We start from the raw sequence: 17443 nt of genomic DNA, 5'->3' as shown, positions 1-17443 counted from the left end.
AAGGACTGACTGCTCGGTCCTTGTGGTGCTGGGCAACCACGGGGCTCTGGGACCTCTGTGACCTCAGAGCCTGCTGTCACCTCAGCTACTGTCACCCCACAGGCTGCTGTGACCTCATGGCCACGGTGGAATTGTGTGGGGAGTGGGATCTGCCTCCTTCACTAGGGAGCTCATCCTGCCCAGCAGCTCTGTCCAAGGGCTATGACAGGGTCCCAGCCCAGCTGATCTCACAGGCTGGGGGATGAAGGGATGGAGAGCAGCCCTGCTGAGAAGGACTTGTGGCTGCTGCAAGGAGAGAGGCTGGATATGAGCCAGCCATGTGCCCCCGAAGGAGGCTGCCCAGCAGCTTGAAGGAGGTGATTCCACCACCCCTCTGCTCTGGTGCGAGCCCACCTGGAGTACTGCATCCACCTCTGGGTGCCCAGCACAGGAAGGACATGGTCCTGTTGGAGCTGGTCCAGAGGAGGGACAAAATGCTCTGAGGGCTGGAGCCCCTCTGCTTTGGAGACAGGCTGGGATAGCTGGGGGTGTTCAGCCTGGAAGGGAGAAGGCTCCACATAGACCTGATTGCTCCCTTTCAGTACTTTAAGGGGGCTTGTAAAATAGACGGGACAGAATTTTTAGTAGGGCCCATTGTGACAAGACTGAGGGGGAATGTTCTCAATCTAAAAGATGGTAGATTTGGACTAGACGTAAGAAAGACGTTTTTTACACTGTGAGTTTTGAAACCCTGGCACGGGTTGCCCAGAGAGGTAGGTATCCATCCCTGCTGACATTCAAGCTCATGCTCTGAGCAACCTCACCTAAAGGTGTCCCTGCTCTCTGCAGGGCACTGGACTAGATGGCCTTTAAATGTCCCTTCCAAGCCAAGCCATTCTGTGCACCTGTGCACCAGCAAAGCAGTGCTGGAATAATGCTGGGGTGATGATGCTGGCACCTGTGTTTTGGTAGTTGTGCCATTTAGCTGTTGGCCAAGAGAGGATTGATGGGCTGCACAGTGAAGTCTGCAGAGAACAGTGTGCTCAAGGAGAAAGAGGAGAGGAACATGGCTTCCAGTTCAGATAAATGCCAGCATTTTGCTGCCCATTCCTTGTTAAGAAATAAAGGAACGTCCTGAAGATCCCTTCAATGTGGGTGCACTATTTGCTCTATCAGTACTTGTGTTCTGTAAAACAGGTGAGTTGTTACAACTTCTTGCCCCATTTATCACTGGATAAAACCCAAATACTGCATTGCTCCATGTCTCCTTTCTTCCAAGTAAAGGCAGATTTTGTTCATTCTTGAGTGGGACATATTCATCTGTTGTCAAGCAAATTCTTCTTGCCATTCACACCATGTTGAGTTGTTCTAATTGGATTGTAATTCGGATCTACCTCTCATTGTAATTAAGGCTGATGGATTGTGAGGCAAAGTGTTGCATAATTTGCCCTGGAGAGAGTTTTTTCTCTAATTCAATGATACATGAAGACAGGTGTAGCCTACCATACTTGTGGCATTAGTCTCTCACTCTGTCCTTTCCTCTCACCCAAGGGGAGGATGGAGGTCTGCAGGTCTCATCTGTGCACAGAAGGAGTTAATATCTCACCCAGACCTGCAGATGCTCATGATGGTTTCTGCCGGGCAGTGGCCGAAGCAGTCACGGTGATGGATTTCAGGCAGCGCTGGGGCTGTGCCAAGATCTCAGGGGGCCCGGCCAGAACAGTCGTGGCTGTTCTGCCCACATGGCTGGTCCCAGGCCCCTGCTCCCTTCAATCCCAGCTGCGGGCCGATGGCTTCCCCTCCCTGTGCCCGGCAGCCGCTGGGGCCGCGCGGGCCGCGGTGAAGGGGCCTGGCCCAGCCCAGAGCCGCTCCCGGGGCCTGGCGGAGCCCGGCTCGGTGCAGGCCAGGCTGGAGCAGGGCCGGCCTGACCAGCACCCAGTTAACTCTTCACAGCTGGAAACAACAGAGAGCTTTCCTGGGCTTGCCTGTCTTTAAATTGTGGATTTCACACAGGAGGATACAGCTTTTAAATGGTTTAGTAGGTTGTCAGTTCTCAGAGCCAGCCAGCTATTGGTTTTGCTAAGCACAGAGGAAGCTCTTAGCAGCTCCCTCCTAGAATAAACATTTGCATGGGTGACTTCTTCGCTCCTCACCAAGTATCAACTAATACAAAACCAGCACAGACACTCAGGGTGTAATAGGAAGCAATTTTGAAGCAATTGTTTTAAAGCAAAAGCAGTTATTGCACAGAGATTGATGTCACTCCCCCAGACCACTGGAGAGGGACAGCGACTCTGCCACCTCCCCCTGGCCAGCCCATTCCAATTCCCAATCAGCCTTTCTGGGAAGAACTCCTTCCTATTGTCCAGCCTAAACCTGCCCTGGTGCAGCTCAAGGCTGTGTCTCCTTGTCCTGCCCTCCAGCAGATCCCCACTCGCAGCCAGCTTGGTGTCATCTGCAATTTGTGAGTGCTGGACTCGACCCCCTCAGCCAGACCCTCAGTGAAGATATTAACCAGGCCTGGGCCCAGCACAGATCCCTGGGGACACCACCAGGGACTGGACACCAGCTGGATGCAGCACCATCCCCACCACTCTCTGGGCCCGGCCTCCAGCCAGTTCTGCAGCCAGCAAAGAGTGCTCCTGTCCAAGCCGTGGGCTGCAGCTTTTCCAGGGAATGCTGCGGCTCTCCGTGTCCAAGGCCTTGCTCAAGTCCAGCTTGACACATCCAGAGCCTTTCCCGCACCCACCAGGCGGGTCAGCTGGTTATAAAAGGAGATCAGGGTGGTCAGGCAGGACCTGCCCCTCCTAAAGCCACGCTGGCTGGGTCTGAGCCCTGGGCCATCCTGGAGGTGCCGTGTGATGGCACTCAAGGGGATCTGTTCCAAAACCTCACCAGGCACCGAGCTCAGGCTGACAGGCCTGCAGTTCCCCAGAGCCTCCTGCCAGCCCTTCTTGGGGATGGGCTCACACTGGCACCTCCAGTCCTCTGGGACCTCCCCAGTAAGCCAGGACTGATGAGGAGAAATGATGGAGAGCAGCTTGGGGAGCTCATCCACCAGCTCCCTCATCCCCCTAGCATGGATCCCATCCCATCCCATCCACCTGTGAGCATCTGAGTGGCTCAGCAGGTCTCTGACTGCTTCCTCCTGGATTACAGGGGGCTGTTCTGCTCCCGTCCCCATCTACCAGCTCAGGAGAACACTTGTCCTGAGGAAATCCTGTCTTAATGTTGAAAATTGAGGCAAAGAAGGAGTTAAGTACCTCAGCCTTTTCCTCATCTTTGGTAACCATATCCCCCCCAATAAGGAATGGAGGTTGTCCATAGCCTTCCTTTTGCCATTCATGTATTTATAAACACATATTTATTATCCTTCACAGAAGCAGCCAGGTTAAGCTCTAATTGAACTTTCACCTCTCTACTTTTCTTTCTGCATGACCTAATGACATCCTTAAACATTTCCTGAGTTGCCTGCCCCTCTGTCCAAAGGTGATGCACTCTCATCTTTTCCCTGAGTTCCTCCAAAAGCTCCCTGTCCACCCAGGCCGGTCATTTTCCTCACCAGCTCATTTTTTGTCACAGAGGGACAGGCTGTTCCTGCTCCTTCAAGACTTTTTTCTTGAAGTGTGTCTATCCTTCCTGGAATCCTTTGTTTTAAAAGACTGTTTCCCTTAAAAACTCAGTAGCTGATTTAGTACTCCCCAAATCTGCATCCTTAATCGGCTGAAGTCTCTTCTTCCTAAGTCCAGTGTAGGAGTTTTGTTGATGCCCCTCCTTCTTTCACAGAATATTTCAAAACTCGATGATTTCATGGCCACTGTACCCCAGGCAGCCTCCAACCACCACATCCCCCAGCAGCTCTTCTCTGTCTGTGAACAGCAGGAGACACAGCTTTCCTTGGCAGTGGCAAGAGAAGGAAACCTCCCCAAAGTGCAGCTTGGCAGGTTCAGCCTGGAGGGGAGGAGAAAGAAAAGTCCCTGCCAGGGTAGAATTTTGGTGCAGGAGGTGTCCCAGCGTGAGACTGGACCATGCCATGGCTGAGTGTGCCAGGAGCCGGCAGTCAGTGGGGCCCAGGGATGCTCCAAGGGACTTGGAGTTTTGTTTCTGACTCCTTGAGCAGCACCTTCAACCTTCTCTCAGTGCCTGAGGGTCCTGGACTCAGCCCCAAATCCACCCTGGGTTTCATTAAAATACAGAAAGCCTCGGAGGCTCTTTCTCTTCCTTCCATTGTCTTCAAGTCCAAAGTTTGTGCATCTGCTTGGAGTCAGTTTGGAGCTCTGTTAAGGAGGAAGATTTGAAAATCCACCACATTTTTTTTTTTTTAAATCAAGGGTGTATTTTTTTATTTTCTAGTTGAGAGAAGAGGTGACAGAAGCATTCCCCAAGTGATCTTGATGCTGAATGTCTCCTGAGGAGGTCTGGTCACAGAGAAGAATGAGCCCCCTGTGGGCTGCCCCTGTTTGGACAACCTGCTCCTCACCCCGAGCCTCAGCATGTCTGACATCGCCCACCTGGGACTGACATCCCAAAACATTGAAAATATTTATCAACTTTTCTTTATCATTAAAATCTAATTAATTAATAAAAATTTAATTTTTATAATAATATTATTCTGTATTTTTATAACCTATTTTTTATATTTTTATAAAAGAATTGATACATTTTTAGGAACGAAACCCGTTATTGATCCTTGCTTCTAAGTACCACAATCCCCTTCTTTAATTAATTGACCACTCTTTCACCCCCTTTATGCTCATTATTCCTATTTTTAGTCCTTTGATCATCATTTTTAAATTATTCTCAGACAGGGTAAAAGGGGCCACTTTGGGGTCCATGGAGACTTTTCTGGGGAACATTTGGGGCAGTTTTGGGTCTGGGTAGGGAATTTAGAGAGAACTTGGGGGTCTGGAGGGCACTTGGGAGAGCCGGGTGGGCACTTGGAGGGGGACTTGGGGATTCTGTGGGACAATTCGGGGTTCGGGGGAGCACTTGGGGGTCCAGGGAGGCACTTGGAGGTCAGGGAGGGGAATCTGGGGGCCCTTCGGGGTCCGGGCGGGCACTTGGGGGGCTGTAACAGGGAATCTATGGGTCGTGGGGGATGATGGGAGTTGTAGGCGCCGGTATAATACGGCTTAGTGGGGCCGCGGAGCATCACGGGAGTTGAAGGCGCAGCTCCAATAGGTTCCGGTGAGGCGCGGGGCATGACGGGAGATGAAGTCCCGGCTGGAATAGCGCTCTATGGGCGCCGCGGAGCATGATGGGAGCTGTAGTCCCGGAAGTGGCTCGGAAGGTGCGTTTGGCGGTGTGGGGAGGCCCTTGGAGTATATTTTTGCGTCCGAGCCGTGGCTGCAGGTGCTCGGGGCGAATGTATACGGCTCGGGAGCACTTGGGGGGAGCCTGGGGAGCTGTGACCGGGCGCTTTAGGGTGCGGGGCACGGCAGGAGGTTTGGGCGCGGAACTGTGTTGTGGGATGATGGGAGATGAATTCCCAGCAGTGGCTGGAAGGGGAATCTGTGGGGTCGGGAGCATTCGGGGATCCAGGGACACTTTGGGGGGTCCCGAACGGGCACTGAGGGGGCACTCGGGGATCCTGAAGGGTCTGGGGGACACATGGGACTTATGGGGGGCGATGCCGGGGTTCTGGGGAGCGCAGGGCATATTCCCAGTTCCTCACAGCCTGGTCTCAGTTGCCCCCTGGAGGCTCCTACTGACTGGCAGTCTGATCCCAGTATGATCCCAGGATGATGTCAGTACACAGCCAGTGCAATCTTAGCCACTGCCAGGATGATCCCAGTACAAACCAGTCCCTGCCAGTGCTGCCACTCCTGGGATCCCCCAGCCCTCTCTGCGTTCCCCTCTCCCACATCTCCCCAGAGGAACCCCAAGGGTTGGCAGTCCCCAGCCAGGGTCCCCAGCCAGCCCCAGGTTGGATCTGCAGCCCCCAATTTTCCCAGTTTCCCTCTCCTTTTCCCCGGGCCGGGTTCCCCCCGTCCCCAGCAGGTGGGAGCAGCGGAGAGCCCCGCGCTGCCCATCCCGACCTGTCCCGGCTCCATCCCCGCTCCTGCCGTGGGCTGTGAGGGGTTTGGGAACGGGGCACCGAGGGTGTCACTGCTCCTGGGGGAGGAGAAGGAGGGATGGAAGAGGAGGGAGGAAGAAGGAGAGTGAGAAGGGATGGAAGTAGGTGAAGGAGGTGGGGTTATGGAGGAGAAGCAGGAGGAAGGATGGAAGAGGAGGAGCGGGAGGAAGAAAAGGGACAAAGGAATATCATGGAAAGAAGAAGGAACCTCAAGGTCGAGCACTCCCTGAATTCACAGCCCCTCGCCTGTGGGATCATCCACCCCCATATTCCACAGGTGACCGAGGAAGGGGGAGCTCAGCCCAGATATCCTGGGGGATCCCTGGGTTGGGTTTTTTGGGGGGGATGATTGGAGAAAGAAGAACTCCAAAGCTGAGTGGAAAATGCCCCTTGGGGGGACCTCAGGGGGTCCCAGCATCACTAAGTGAAGAGATGGGAACAGGAGGAACTTTTCAGATTCCTGGCACTTCCAGCAGCCTGGGGAGGGCAGGGACCGAGTAGACAGGGGACCCCCAATACAAGTGTGACCCCCAGCAGCTGGGATGGGGGGAACCTCTGAACACCAAGGGGAAAGACCAGAGATGGGGAACTCCTGGGAGACATTTTCAGGGCTGAATCTTGATGTTTTGGAGGTTTTTATGGGTAGCTTGTGATTTCTAAAGATGGACTTGGGCAGGAGGAACCCCCTATTCCAATGTTCTCATGAACTGTATTTTTCCTCAAACCAGGATTTCCCATTCCCAAACCTTGTCCAGATGGAGGAGGAGGCTGTGAGGAAGAGGAAGATGCCCCAGGACACCCAGACAGGTGAGGAGGAAGTCAGTGCCCCTTTCCCCCTCTCTCCTGCTCCATCTCCCAGCCCAGCCTGGCCCCCGGCTGCAGGACAACCCCGCTGCCGACGCCGTCCTGCTGGGGACGCACTGGGGGGATCTCCTTCCCCTTCCCTCTGGCACGGAGGCAAATCCCATCCTCTCCTTGTCCTTGCTCCCCCAGACAAGGAGCTGAGGATGGAGACCAGAGAGGACAAATCCCCTTGGCACAACCTCGTGGAAGAGGCTGATTTGAGCAGCTCCACAATGCAGGAATCCAATGGGGAGGAAAAGCCATGGAGATCCCTCAGGAGGAGGGGCTCCAAACCCATCCCAGGGTGCTCTGAGGAGGAAAGACCCACCCTGTGCCGGGAAGGCGGCCAGAGATCCAGCCGGGGCTCTGAGCTGGTGGTCCATGAGCAGCTTCAGGATGGGGAGAAGCGCTACAAGTGCTTGGAGTGTGGGAAGAGCTTCAGACAGAGGAAAACCCTGATCCGCCACCAGATGATCCACACTGGGGAATGGCCCTGCGAGTGTGAGGAATGTGGGAAGGGCTTCAGCTTCAGCTCCCAACTCATCATCCACCAGCGCATCCACACTGGGGAGAGGCCCTACGAGTGTCCCGAGTGTGGGAAGAGGTTTCGGATCAGCTCCCATCTCCTCAGGCACCAGCGGATTCACACGGATGAGAGGCCCTTCCGCTGCCCTGACTGTGGGGAGGGCTTCAAGCACAACTGCACCCTCATCAGGCACCAGCGCATCCACACTGGGGAGAGGCCCTACGAGTGTGGGGAATGTGGGAAGAGCTTCAGAAACAGCTCCTACCTGACCAGACACCAGAGGATCCACACTAGGGAACGTCCCTTATGAGTGTGGGGAATGTGGGAAGGGCTTCAGCCGGAGGTCCCAGCTGATCATCCATCAGATGATCCACACTGGGGAGAGGCCCTACGAGTGTCCCGAGTGTGGGAAGAGGTTTCAGACCAGCTCTGATCTCCTCGTGCACCAGCGGATTCACACGGATGAGAGGCCCTTCCGCTGCCCCGACTGTGGGGAGGGCTTCAAGCACAACTCCACCCTCATCAGGCATCGGCGCATCCACACAGGGGAGAGGCCCTATGAGTGTCCCCAGTGTGGGAAGAGCTTCTCCAGGAGCTCTACCTTGACCAGACACCAACAGAGGCACTGGTAAGGGAAGCCCTGTGAGTGCCCCAAGTGCAGGAAGAGCTTCGTGCACTTCCCTGGCTCCATCCCCCACCAGAGGATGCGCATTGGGCAGACCCCTGATGACCCACGTTCCCAGTGATCTGTGTTGGGAAGACACTGGGCTGGTGGTCATTTTATTTTGGTTCTATCTTTTGATTCATCTTCATCCCTTTAAAACAGATAAAATTGGAATAAAAGTCTACAAATTCATCAAAGGCATCTAAAACCTCACATTTACCGGTGCTTCAGGGGAATCTGGGATTCATGGAGCGTCGCTGTCGGACACGAAATAAGTCACACGGACACAGCTCAAGAGATGATGAAGAAGAAATGAACTTTATTTCTTCTCTCACAATTTATAGCTTTCTGACCATGGCCAGGTATTGGGTAGTCAGGATAGCCCCTTTCTAACCACACTGGCCGTAAGACATGTCCATCAAGAGACGTCTAACAGAAGGAATGCACAAGTATCTATGTTTATAGTTTCTATCCTGGGAAAGTTCTTTAGAAACTATGTCAACAAGCTCTGAAGCTGAGTTTTCAGGGCGACAAGGGATGTACATGGGAGGGTTTTGGAGGCATTTGGTGTAGTTGTCTCCATTTCTTGGCACTCAAGGAGATGAGAGAGTTCGATCTATCACCTTTAAACCACTCAGTGCCATTGAAATCTACTCAATCCCACACCAAAATTACTGCATTCCACAGCCCCTCAGCATGTGATGCCTTAAGTTTTAGCTTTCCTATTTTTCATATTCTGCACTGCCTAGGTTTGTAGTTTTGAACTTCCTATTAAGTGTTAGTGAGCTCTCTTCACAGAGTAGGTAGACAAAACAATTCCTTTTCTAGCTTGATACCAAGGACAGTCATAAGAAGTTTCAGGCCCAAAAGCATGAACAAGGGTGGACTGAAGAGAGAAAACAAGAAGGATGGGACTTCATCATCTGAAGCTGTCACTGCACAATGAGCCCCAATGTCCAGATGGACCTAAACTTCTAAAAATGTGAGACCTCATGATGAGTTGTCCATTTTTGTGACCATTTTTGGTCAGTCCTGGGTGTAGCTCTGGCCAGGCTCTTGTACTGCCCAAGGTGTATCCTTTAAGGCCTTCTAATAAACTTTATTCTTAACTCTATCCAGCCTCTGTTCTAGGTCAGCCTTCTGAAGGCATCAGGTGGAATGGGGTTGGAAGGGGATTGGGTGAAGTGGGATGCAGATCAGGAGGGGTGAGATGGGCATTGGGTGGGGCAGGATGGGTGGGATGGGGATTGGTGTAACTTTTCTCTTTTTGCTTCTTTTGGGCTGAATTTTTTGTGGATATAACTTTTCTCTAGTCTCTCAGCTTCCTTTGTGCTGAATTCCCTGTGGATATAACTTTTTTCTAGTCTCTCAGCTTCCTTTGGGCTGAATTACTCTGGGATCCTCCCTCATGGGGAGTCCCACTTATCTCAGTCCTTAACATTCGAAGAAAACTCCCGGGCTCATTAGATTCTGGTTTCTGGTGTTTATTGAAGGATCCTTACAAAAACCTGGCAGGTCTATCCAGACGAGCTGCACAAGCTTAAATCACCACAGCCTGGCTCATCTCGTTCTAATGATACAAAATGGCCCCGAACCACGCGGTCTTTTCACCTTTATACCAATTTTTACCCTATTAACTACAGACACGCGTATTGTTATTATATCTCAACAAATAGGTTTTCTAGATCTACTCATGTAATTAAAAGTGCGACTAACTCTAAACCGATCATTCTTTGTGCTTCTAAAAACTGCAGAAGCATGGAGAAGAAGGAAGAAGAAAAATTAAAAACTACACCTTTTTTCTTTCATCTTTACTCCACATGTGAAACCCTCTAAAAATATATATTTTCACCACAGTGTTAAAAGAAACGTTTTTCTACTTTCTATTACATTTCTAACAAACTCTGGCTTGCTCAGGGATATTTGGAAGCCTTTCTGTCAATATTATATATGATTCATATATTCTTTAAATAATTGAATAGACAGAGGAATGTCCCGGCATTTCTAGACTCCTACACGTTTCATCAAAATCCCACAAAATTCCACAAAAATCCCACAAAATTCCATAAACATCCCACAAAATTCCCTAAATCTTCTCAAAACCCTACCATATTCCAGAAACATCCCACCAGATCTCTAAAAATTCCACAAAATCAAGAAAAATCCGTCAAAATTTTTCAAGTCTCCACAAAATCCCATAAAATTCTGGAAAAAAATGCCACCAAATTGCAGAAATATTCTCAAAACCCTACCAAATTCCAGAAAAATCCCACAAAATCTCCAAAAATTTCCACAAAATCTAAGAATAATCCCACAATATTTGTCAAGTCTCCACGAAATCCCTAAAGATTCCAGAAAAAAATCTCAGAAAATTCCCTAAATCTTCCCAAAGCCCTACCAAATTCCAATAACATCCCACAAAATCCCCACACATTTCCACAAAATCTAAGAAAATACCTCAAAATCCTTCAAGTCTCCTCAAAATCCCACAAAATTGCAGAAAAATCTCACAAAATTGCAGAAAAATCTCACAAAATTGCAGAAATCTTGTGAAAACCCTACCAAATTCCAGATACATCCCACAAAATCTCCACAAATCTCCAAAAAATCAATAAAATATCCAACAAAATTCCAGAAAAAAACTCCAATACAATTGCAGAAATATTCTCAAAACCTCACAAAATTACACTAACATCCTACCAAATTTTCACAAACTTCCACAAAATCTAGAAAAATACCACAAAATTCCCCATGTCTCCTCAAAATTCCTCAAAATTCCACAAAATTACCACCAAATTTCTTCAATATTTTACAGAATTCAAGAAAAATCCCACAAAATATCAGAAAAATCACATGCAATTCCCTAAATTTTCTGAAAACCCCACCAAATTCTAGAAACATCCCACAATATCCCCACTAATTTCCACAAAATCGAAAAAAATACCTCAAAATTCTTCATGTCCCCTGAAAATCCCTTAAATTTCCCCAAAACTGCTACAAAATCTCCCCAGTATCCTGCAAAATTCAAGAAAAATCCCACAAAATTCATTAAATGTTCTCAAAACCCTGGCAAATTCCAGAAACATCCCGCCATAGCCACAAAATTCCCACAAAATCTAAGAAAAATCCATAACAATTCTTCAAGTCCCCTCAAAATCACTCAAATTTGCAGAAAAAAATCTCCAAAAAATTCCCTACATCTTCCCAAACCCCTACCAAATGCCAGAAATATCCCAAAAAATCCCACAAATTTCCACAAAATCTAAGAAAATACCTCAAAACCCTTCATGTCAACTCAAAATCTTTCAAGATTCCACAAAACTCCCACAAAATCTCCTCAATATCCTACAAAATTCAAGAAAAATTCCACAAAATGGCAGAAAAATCCCACACAATTCCCTAAATTTTCTCAAAACCCCAGCAAAGCTCCAGAAACACCGCACAAAATCCCCACAAATTTCCACAAAATCTAAGAAAAATCTCTCACAATTCTTCAAGTCTAAAAATCCCACAAAATACCAGAAAATTCCACAACAGTACAAAAAAATCCCAGAAAACTCCCGAAATATCCCACCAAATCCCCAAAAATTTCCACAAAATTTCAGAAAAATCCCACACAATTCTTCAAGTCTCTCCAAAATCCCTCAAGATCCTACAAAAATCCCACAAAATCACCTCAATATCCTACAAAATCTAAGAAAAATCCCACCACATGCCAGAAAAATCCCACAAAATCCCCACAAATATCCACAAAATCTAAAATAATACCTCAAAATTCTTCATATCACCTCAAAATCTTTCAAGATTCCACAAAACTCCCACAAAATCTCCTCAATATCCTACAAAATTCAAGAAAAATCCCACAAAATCACAGAAAAATCCCACACAATTCCCTAAATGTTCTCAAAACCCCACCAAATTCCAGAAACATCCCACAATATCCCCACAAATTTCCACAAAATCTAAAAAAATATCTCAAATTGTTCATGTCTTCTCAAAATCCTTAAAAAATTCCACAAACCTCCCACAAAATCACCCCAATATCCTACAAAATCTAAGAAAAATCCCAAAAAATGCCAGAAATATCCCACAAAATTCATTAAATGTTTTCAAAACCCCACCAAATTCGAGAAATATCCCACAAAATCCCCACACATTTCCACAAAATATAAGAAAATACCTCAAAATCCTTCATGACTCTTCAAAATCTTTCAGGATTCCACAAAACTCCTACAAAATCACCCAAATATCCTACAAAATCTTAGAAAAATCCCAGGAAATTGCAGAAAAATCCCATACAATTCCCTAAATGTTCTCAAAACCCCACCAAATTTCAGAAACATAACACAATATCCCCACAAATTTCCACAAAATCTAAAATAATACCTCAAAATTCTCCGTGTCTCCTCAAAATCCCACAAAATACCAGAAAATTCCACAACAGTACAAAAAAATCCCATAAAATTCCAGAAACATCCTACCAAATCTCCACAAAATTCCACAAAATCTAAGAAAAATCCCTCACAATTCTTCATGTCACTACAAAATCCCCCAAGATTTTACGAAAATCCCACAAAATCACTCCAATATCCTACAAAATTCAAGAAAAATCCCACAAAATTCACTAAATGTTCTCAAAACCCCACCAAATTCCAGAAACATCCCACAATATCCCCACAAATTTCCACAAAATCTAAAAAAGTACCTGAAAATACTTCATGTCACCTCAAAATCCCACAAAATACCAGAAAATTCCACAACAGAACAAAAAAATCCCACAAAATTCCAGAAACATCCTACCAAATCTCAACAAAATTTCACAAAATCTAAGAAAATCCCTAACCATTCTTCACGTCTCCTCAAAATCACACCAAGTTTCCAGAAAAAACTCCAACAAAATTGCAGAAAGCTTCTTAAAACCTTACTAAATTCCAGAAACATCCCACAAAACCCCTACAAATTTCCACAAAATCTAAAAAAAACCTCAAATTGTTCATGTCACCTCAAAATCCCTCAAAATTCCACAAAACTCCCACAAAATCACCCCAATATCCTACAAAATTCAAGAAAAATCCCATGAAATTGCAGAAAAATAACATACAATTCCCTAAATGTTCTGAAAACCCCACCAAATTCCAGAAACATCGCACAATATCCCCACACATTTCCACAAAATCTAAGAAAACACCTCAAAACCCCTCATGTCTCCTGAAAATCCCATAAATTTCCACAAAACTCCTACAAAATCTCCACAATATGCTGCAAAATTCAAGAAAAATCCCACAAAATTCATTAAAGGTTCTCAAAACCCCACCAAATTCCAGAAACATCCCACAATATCATCACAAATTTCCACAAAATCTAAGAAAATACCTCAAAATCCTTCATGTCTCCTCAAAATCCCACAAAATACCAGAAAATTCCACAACAGAACAAAAAAATTCCACAAAATTCCAGAAACATCCTACCAAATCTCAACAAAATTTCACAAAATCTAAAAAAATCCCTAATCATTCTTCACGTCTCCTCAAAATCACACCAAATTCCAGAAAAAACTCCAACAAAATTGCAGAAAGCTTCTTAAAAACCTACCAAATTCCAGAAACATCCCACAAAACCCCCACAAATTTCCACAAAATCTAAAAAAATACCTCAAATTGTTCATGTCTCCTCAAAATCCCTCAAAATTCCACAAAACTCCCACAAAATCACCCCAATGTCCTACAAAATCTTAGAAAAATTCCAAAAACTGAAGAAAAATCCAACAAAATTCATTAAATTGCACAATACCCAACCAAATTCCAGAAATATCCAACAAAATCCCCACACATTTCCACAAAATTTCAGAAAAATCCCTCACAATTCTTCATGTCACCTCAAAATCCCTCAAGATTCCACAAAAGTCCCACAAAATCTCCTCAATATACTACAAAATTCAAGAAAAATCCCACCAAATTGCAGAAAAATCTCATACAATTCCCTAAATGTTCTCAAACCCCCACCAAATTTCAGAAACATCCCACAATATCCCCACATATTTCCACAAAATCTAAGAAAACACCTCAAAACCCTTCATGTCTCCTGAAAATCCCTTAAATTTCCACAAAACTCCTACAAAATCACCACAATAGCCTGCAAAATTCAAGAAAAATACTACAAAATTCATTAAACGTTCTCAAAACCTTACTAAATTCCAGAAACATCCCACAATATCCCCACAAATTTCCACAAAATCTAAAAAAATCCCTCAACATTCTTCATGTCTCCTCAAAATTCCAGAAAATAACAGAAAATTCCACAACAGTACAAAAAAATCCCACAAAATTCCAGAAACATCCTACCAAATCTCCACAAAATTCCACAAAATCTAAGAAAAATCCTCCACAATTCTTCACGTCTCCTCAAAATCCAACCAAATTCCAGAAAAAACTCCAACACAATTGCAGATTCTCAAAACCCTACCAAATTCCAGTAACATCCCACAATATCCCCACACATTTCCACAAAATCTAAGAAAACACCTCAAAACCCTTCATGTCTCCTGAAAATCCCATAAATTTCCACAAAACTCCTACAAAATCACCACAATATCCTGCAAAATTCAAGAAAAATCCCACAAAATTCAATAAATGTTCTCAAAACGCCACCAAATTCCAGAAACATCCCACAATATCCCCACTAATTTCCACAAAATCTAAGAAAACACCTCAAAACCCTTCATGTCTCCTGAAAATCCCATAAATTTCCACAAAACTCCGACAAAATCACCACAATATCCTGCAAAATTCAAGAAAAATCCCACAAAATTCATTAAATGTTCTCAAAACGCCACCAAATTCCAGAAACATCCCACAATATCCCCACTAATTTCCACAAAATCTAAGAAAATACCTCAAAGTCCTTCATGTCTCCTCAAAATCCCACAAAATAAAAGAAAATTCTACAACAGTACAAAAAAATCCCACAAAATTCCAAAAACATCCTACCAAATCTCCACAAAATTCCACAAAATCTAAGAAAAATCCCTCACAATTCTTCAAGTCTCTTCAATATCCCTCAAGATTCTACAAACGTCCCACAATATCACCCCAATATCCTACAAAATTCAAGAAAAATCCCAAGAAATTGCAGAAAAATCCCATACAATTCCCTAAATGTTTTGAAAACCCCACCAAATTCCAGTAACATCCCACAATATCCCCACACATTTCTACAAAATTTCAGAAAAATCCCTCACAATTCTTCATGTCACCTCAAAATCCCTCAAGATTCCACAAAACTCCCACAAAATCTCCCCAATATACTACAAAATTCAAGAAAAATCCCACCAAATTGCAGAAAAATCTCATACAATTCCCTAAATGTTCTCAAACCCCCACCAAATTCCAGAAACATCCTACCAAATATCCCCACACATTTCCACAAATTCTAAGAAAACACCTCAAAATCCTTCATGTCTCCAGAAAATCTTACAAAAAAGCAGAAAATTCCACAACAGTACAAAAAAATCCCACAAAATTCCAGAAACATCCTACCAAATCTCCACAAAATTCCACAAAATCTAAGAAAATCCCTAACCATTCTTCACGTCTCCTCAAAATCACACCAAGTTTCCAGAAAAAACTCCAACAAAATTGCAGAAAGCTTCTTAAAACCTTACTAAATTCCAGAAACATCCCACAAAACTCCTACAAATTTCCACAAAATCTAAAAAAAACCTCAAATTGTTCATGTCACCTCAAAATCCCTCAAAATTCCACAAAACTCCCACAAAATCAGCCCAATATCCTACCAAATCTTAGAAAAATTCCAAAAATTGAAGAAAAATCCAACAAAATTCATTGAATTGCTCAAAACCCCACCAAATTCCAGAAATATCCCACCAAATCCCCACACATTTCCACAAAATTTCAGAAAAATCCCTCACAATTCTTCATGTCACCTCAAAATCCCTCAAGATTCCACAAAACTCCCACAAAATCTCCTCAATATACTACAAAATTCAAGAAAAATCCCACCAAATTGCAGAAAAATCTCATACAATTCCCTAAATGTTCTCAAACCCCCACCAAATTCCAGAAACATCCCACAATATCCCCACACATTTCCACAAATTTTAAGAAAACACCTCAAAATCCTTCATGTCTCCAGAAAATCCTACAAAATAGCAGAAAATTCCACAACAGTAAAAAAAAATCCCACAAAATTCCAGAAACATCCTACCAAATCTCCACAAAATTCCACAAAATCTAACAAAAATCCTCCACAATTCTTCACGTCTCCTCAAAATCACACCAAGTTTCCAGAAAAAACTCCAACACAATTGCAGAAAGATTCTCAAAACCCTACCAAATTCCAGTAACATCCCACAATATCCCCACTAATTTCCACAAAATCTAAGAAAACACCTCAAAACCCTTCATGTCTCCGGAAAATCCCATAAATTTCCACAAAACTCCTACAAAATCACCACAATAGCCTGCAAAATTCAAGAAAAATCCCACAAAATTCATTAAATGTTCTCAAAACGCCACCAAATTCCAGAAACATCCCACAATATCCCCACTAATTTCCACAAAATCTAAGAAAATACCTCAAAATCCTTCATGTCTCCTCAAAATCCCACAAAATAAAAGAAAATTCTACAACAGTACAAAAAAATCCCACAAAATAACAAAAACATCCTACCAAACCTCCACAAAATTCCACAAAATCTAAGAAAAATCCCTTACAATTCTTCAAGTCTCTTCAAAATCCCTCAAGATTCTACAAACGTCCCACAAAATCACCCCAATATCCTACAAAATTCAAGAAAAATCCCAAGAAATTGCAGAAAAATCCCATACAATTCCCTAAATGTTTTGAAAACCCTCCAAATTCCAGTAACATCCCACAATATCCCCACACATTTCCACAAAATTTCAGAAAAATCCCTCACAATTCTTCATGTCACCTCAAAATCCCTCAAATCTCCACAAAACTCCCACAAAATCTCCTCAATATACTACAAAATTCAAGAAAAATCCCACCAAATTGCAGAAAAATCTCATACAATTCCCTAAATGTTCTCAAACCCCCACCAAATTCCAGAAACATCCCACAATATCCCCACACATTTCCACAAATTCTAAGAAAAATCCCTCAAAATCCTTCATGTCTCCTGAAAATCCCTTAAATTTCCACAAAACTCCTACAAAATCACCACAATAGCCTGCAAAATTCAAGAAAAATACTACAAAATTCATTAAACGTTCTCAAAACCCCACCAAATTCCAGAAACATCCCACAATATCCCCACAAATTTCCACAAAATCAAAAAAAATCCCTCAACATTCTTCATGTCTCCTCAAAATCC

At 44.7% G+C, this 17443-nt stretch overlaps 2 protein-coding genes and 1 long non-coding RNA gene across 3 annotated transcripts in view; all 3 read left to right on the top strand.

Moving 5' to 3' along the window:
• The window catches only part of LOC147645273 (uncharacterized), a 268783-nt gene that overhangs the window by 86256 nt on the left and 165084 nt on the right, over nt 1–17443 (top strand). Inside the window, 1 exon segment of the mRNA XM_086874765.1 lies at nt 7347–7734. Within this exon segment, the coding sequence (XP_086730891.1) occupies nt 7347–7734 (388 nt within the window).
• LOC147645279 (uncharacterized) lies at nt 6141–7216 on the top strand. Its single transcript, XR_015282430.1, has 3 exons — nt 6141–6332; nt 6784–6873; nt 7049–7216. It is a non-coding gene; the product is annotated as an uncharacterized LOC147645279 (long non-coding RNA).
• LOC147645278 (serine/threonine-protein kinase pim-1-like) overlaps nt 8443–17443 on the top strand; it is a 39088-nt gene continuing 30087 nt past the window's right edge. Inside the window, exon 1 of the mRNA XM_086874726.1 lies at nt 8443–8450. Coding sequence (XP_086730852.1) covers nt 8443–8450 — 8 coding nt within the window. The remainder of the gene's footprint in view (nt 8451–17443) is intronic.

The sequence above is a fragment of the Cyanistes caeruleus genome, unplaced genomic scaffold (genome assembly GCF_971803275.1).
Source record: "Cyanistes caeruleus unplaced genomic scaffold, bCyaCae1.hap1.1 HAP1_SUPER_30, whole genome shotgun sequence".
Taxonomy (NCBI): Eukaryota; Metazoa; Chordata; class Aves; order Passeriformes; family Paridae; genus Cyanistes; species Cyanistes caeruleus.
This window is presented reverse-complemented; position numbering and strand designations above follow the sequence as displayed.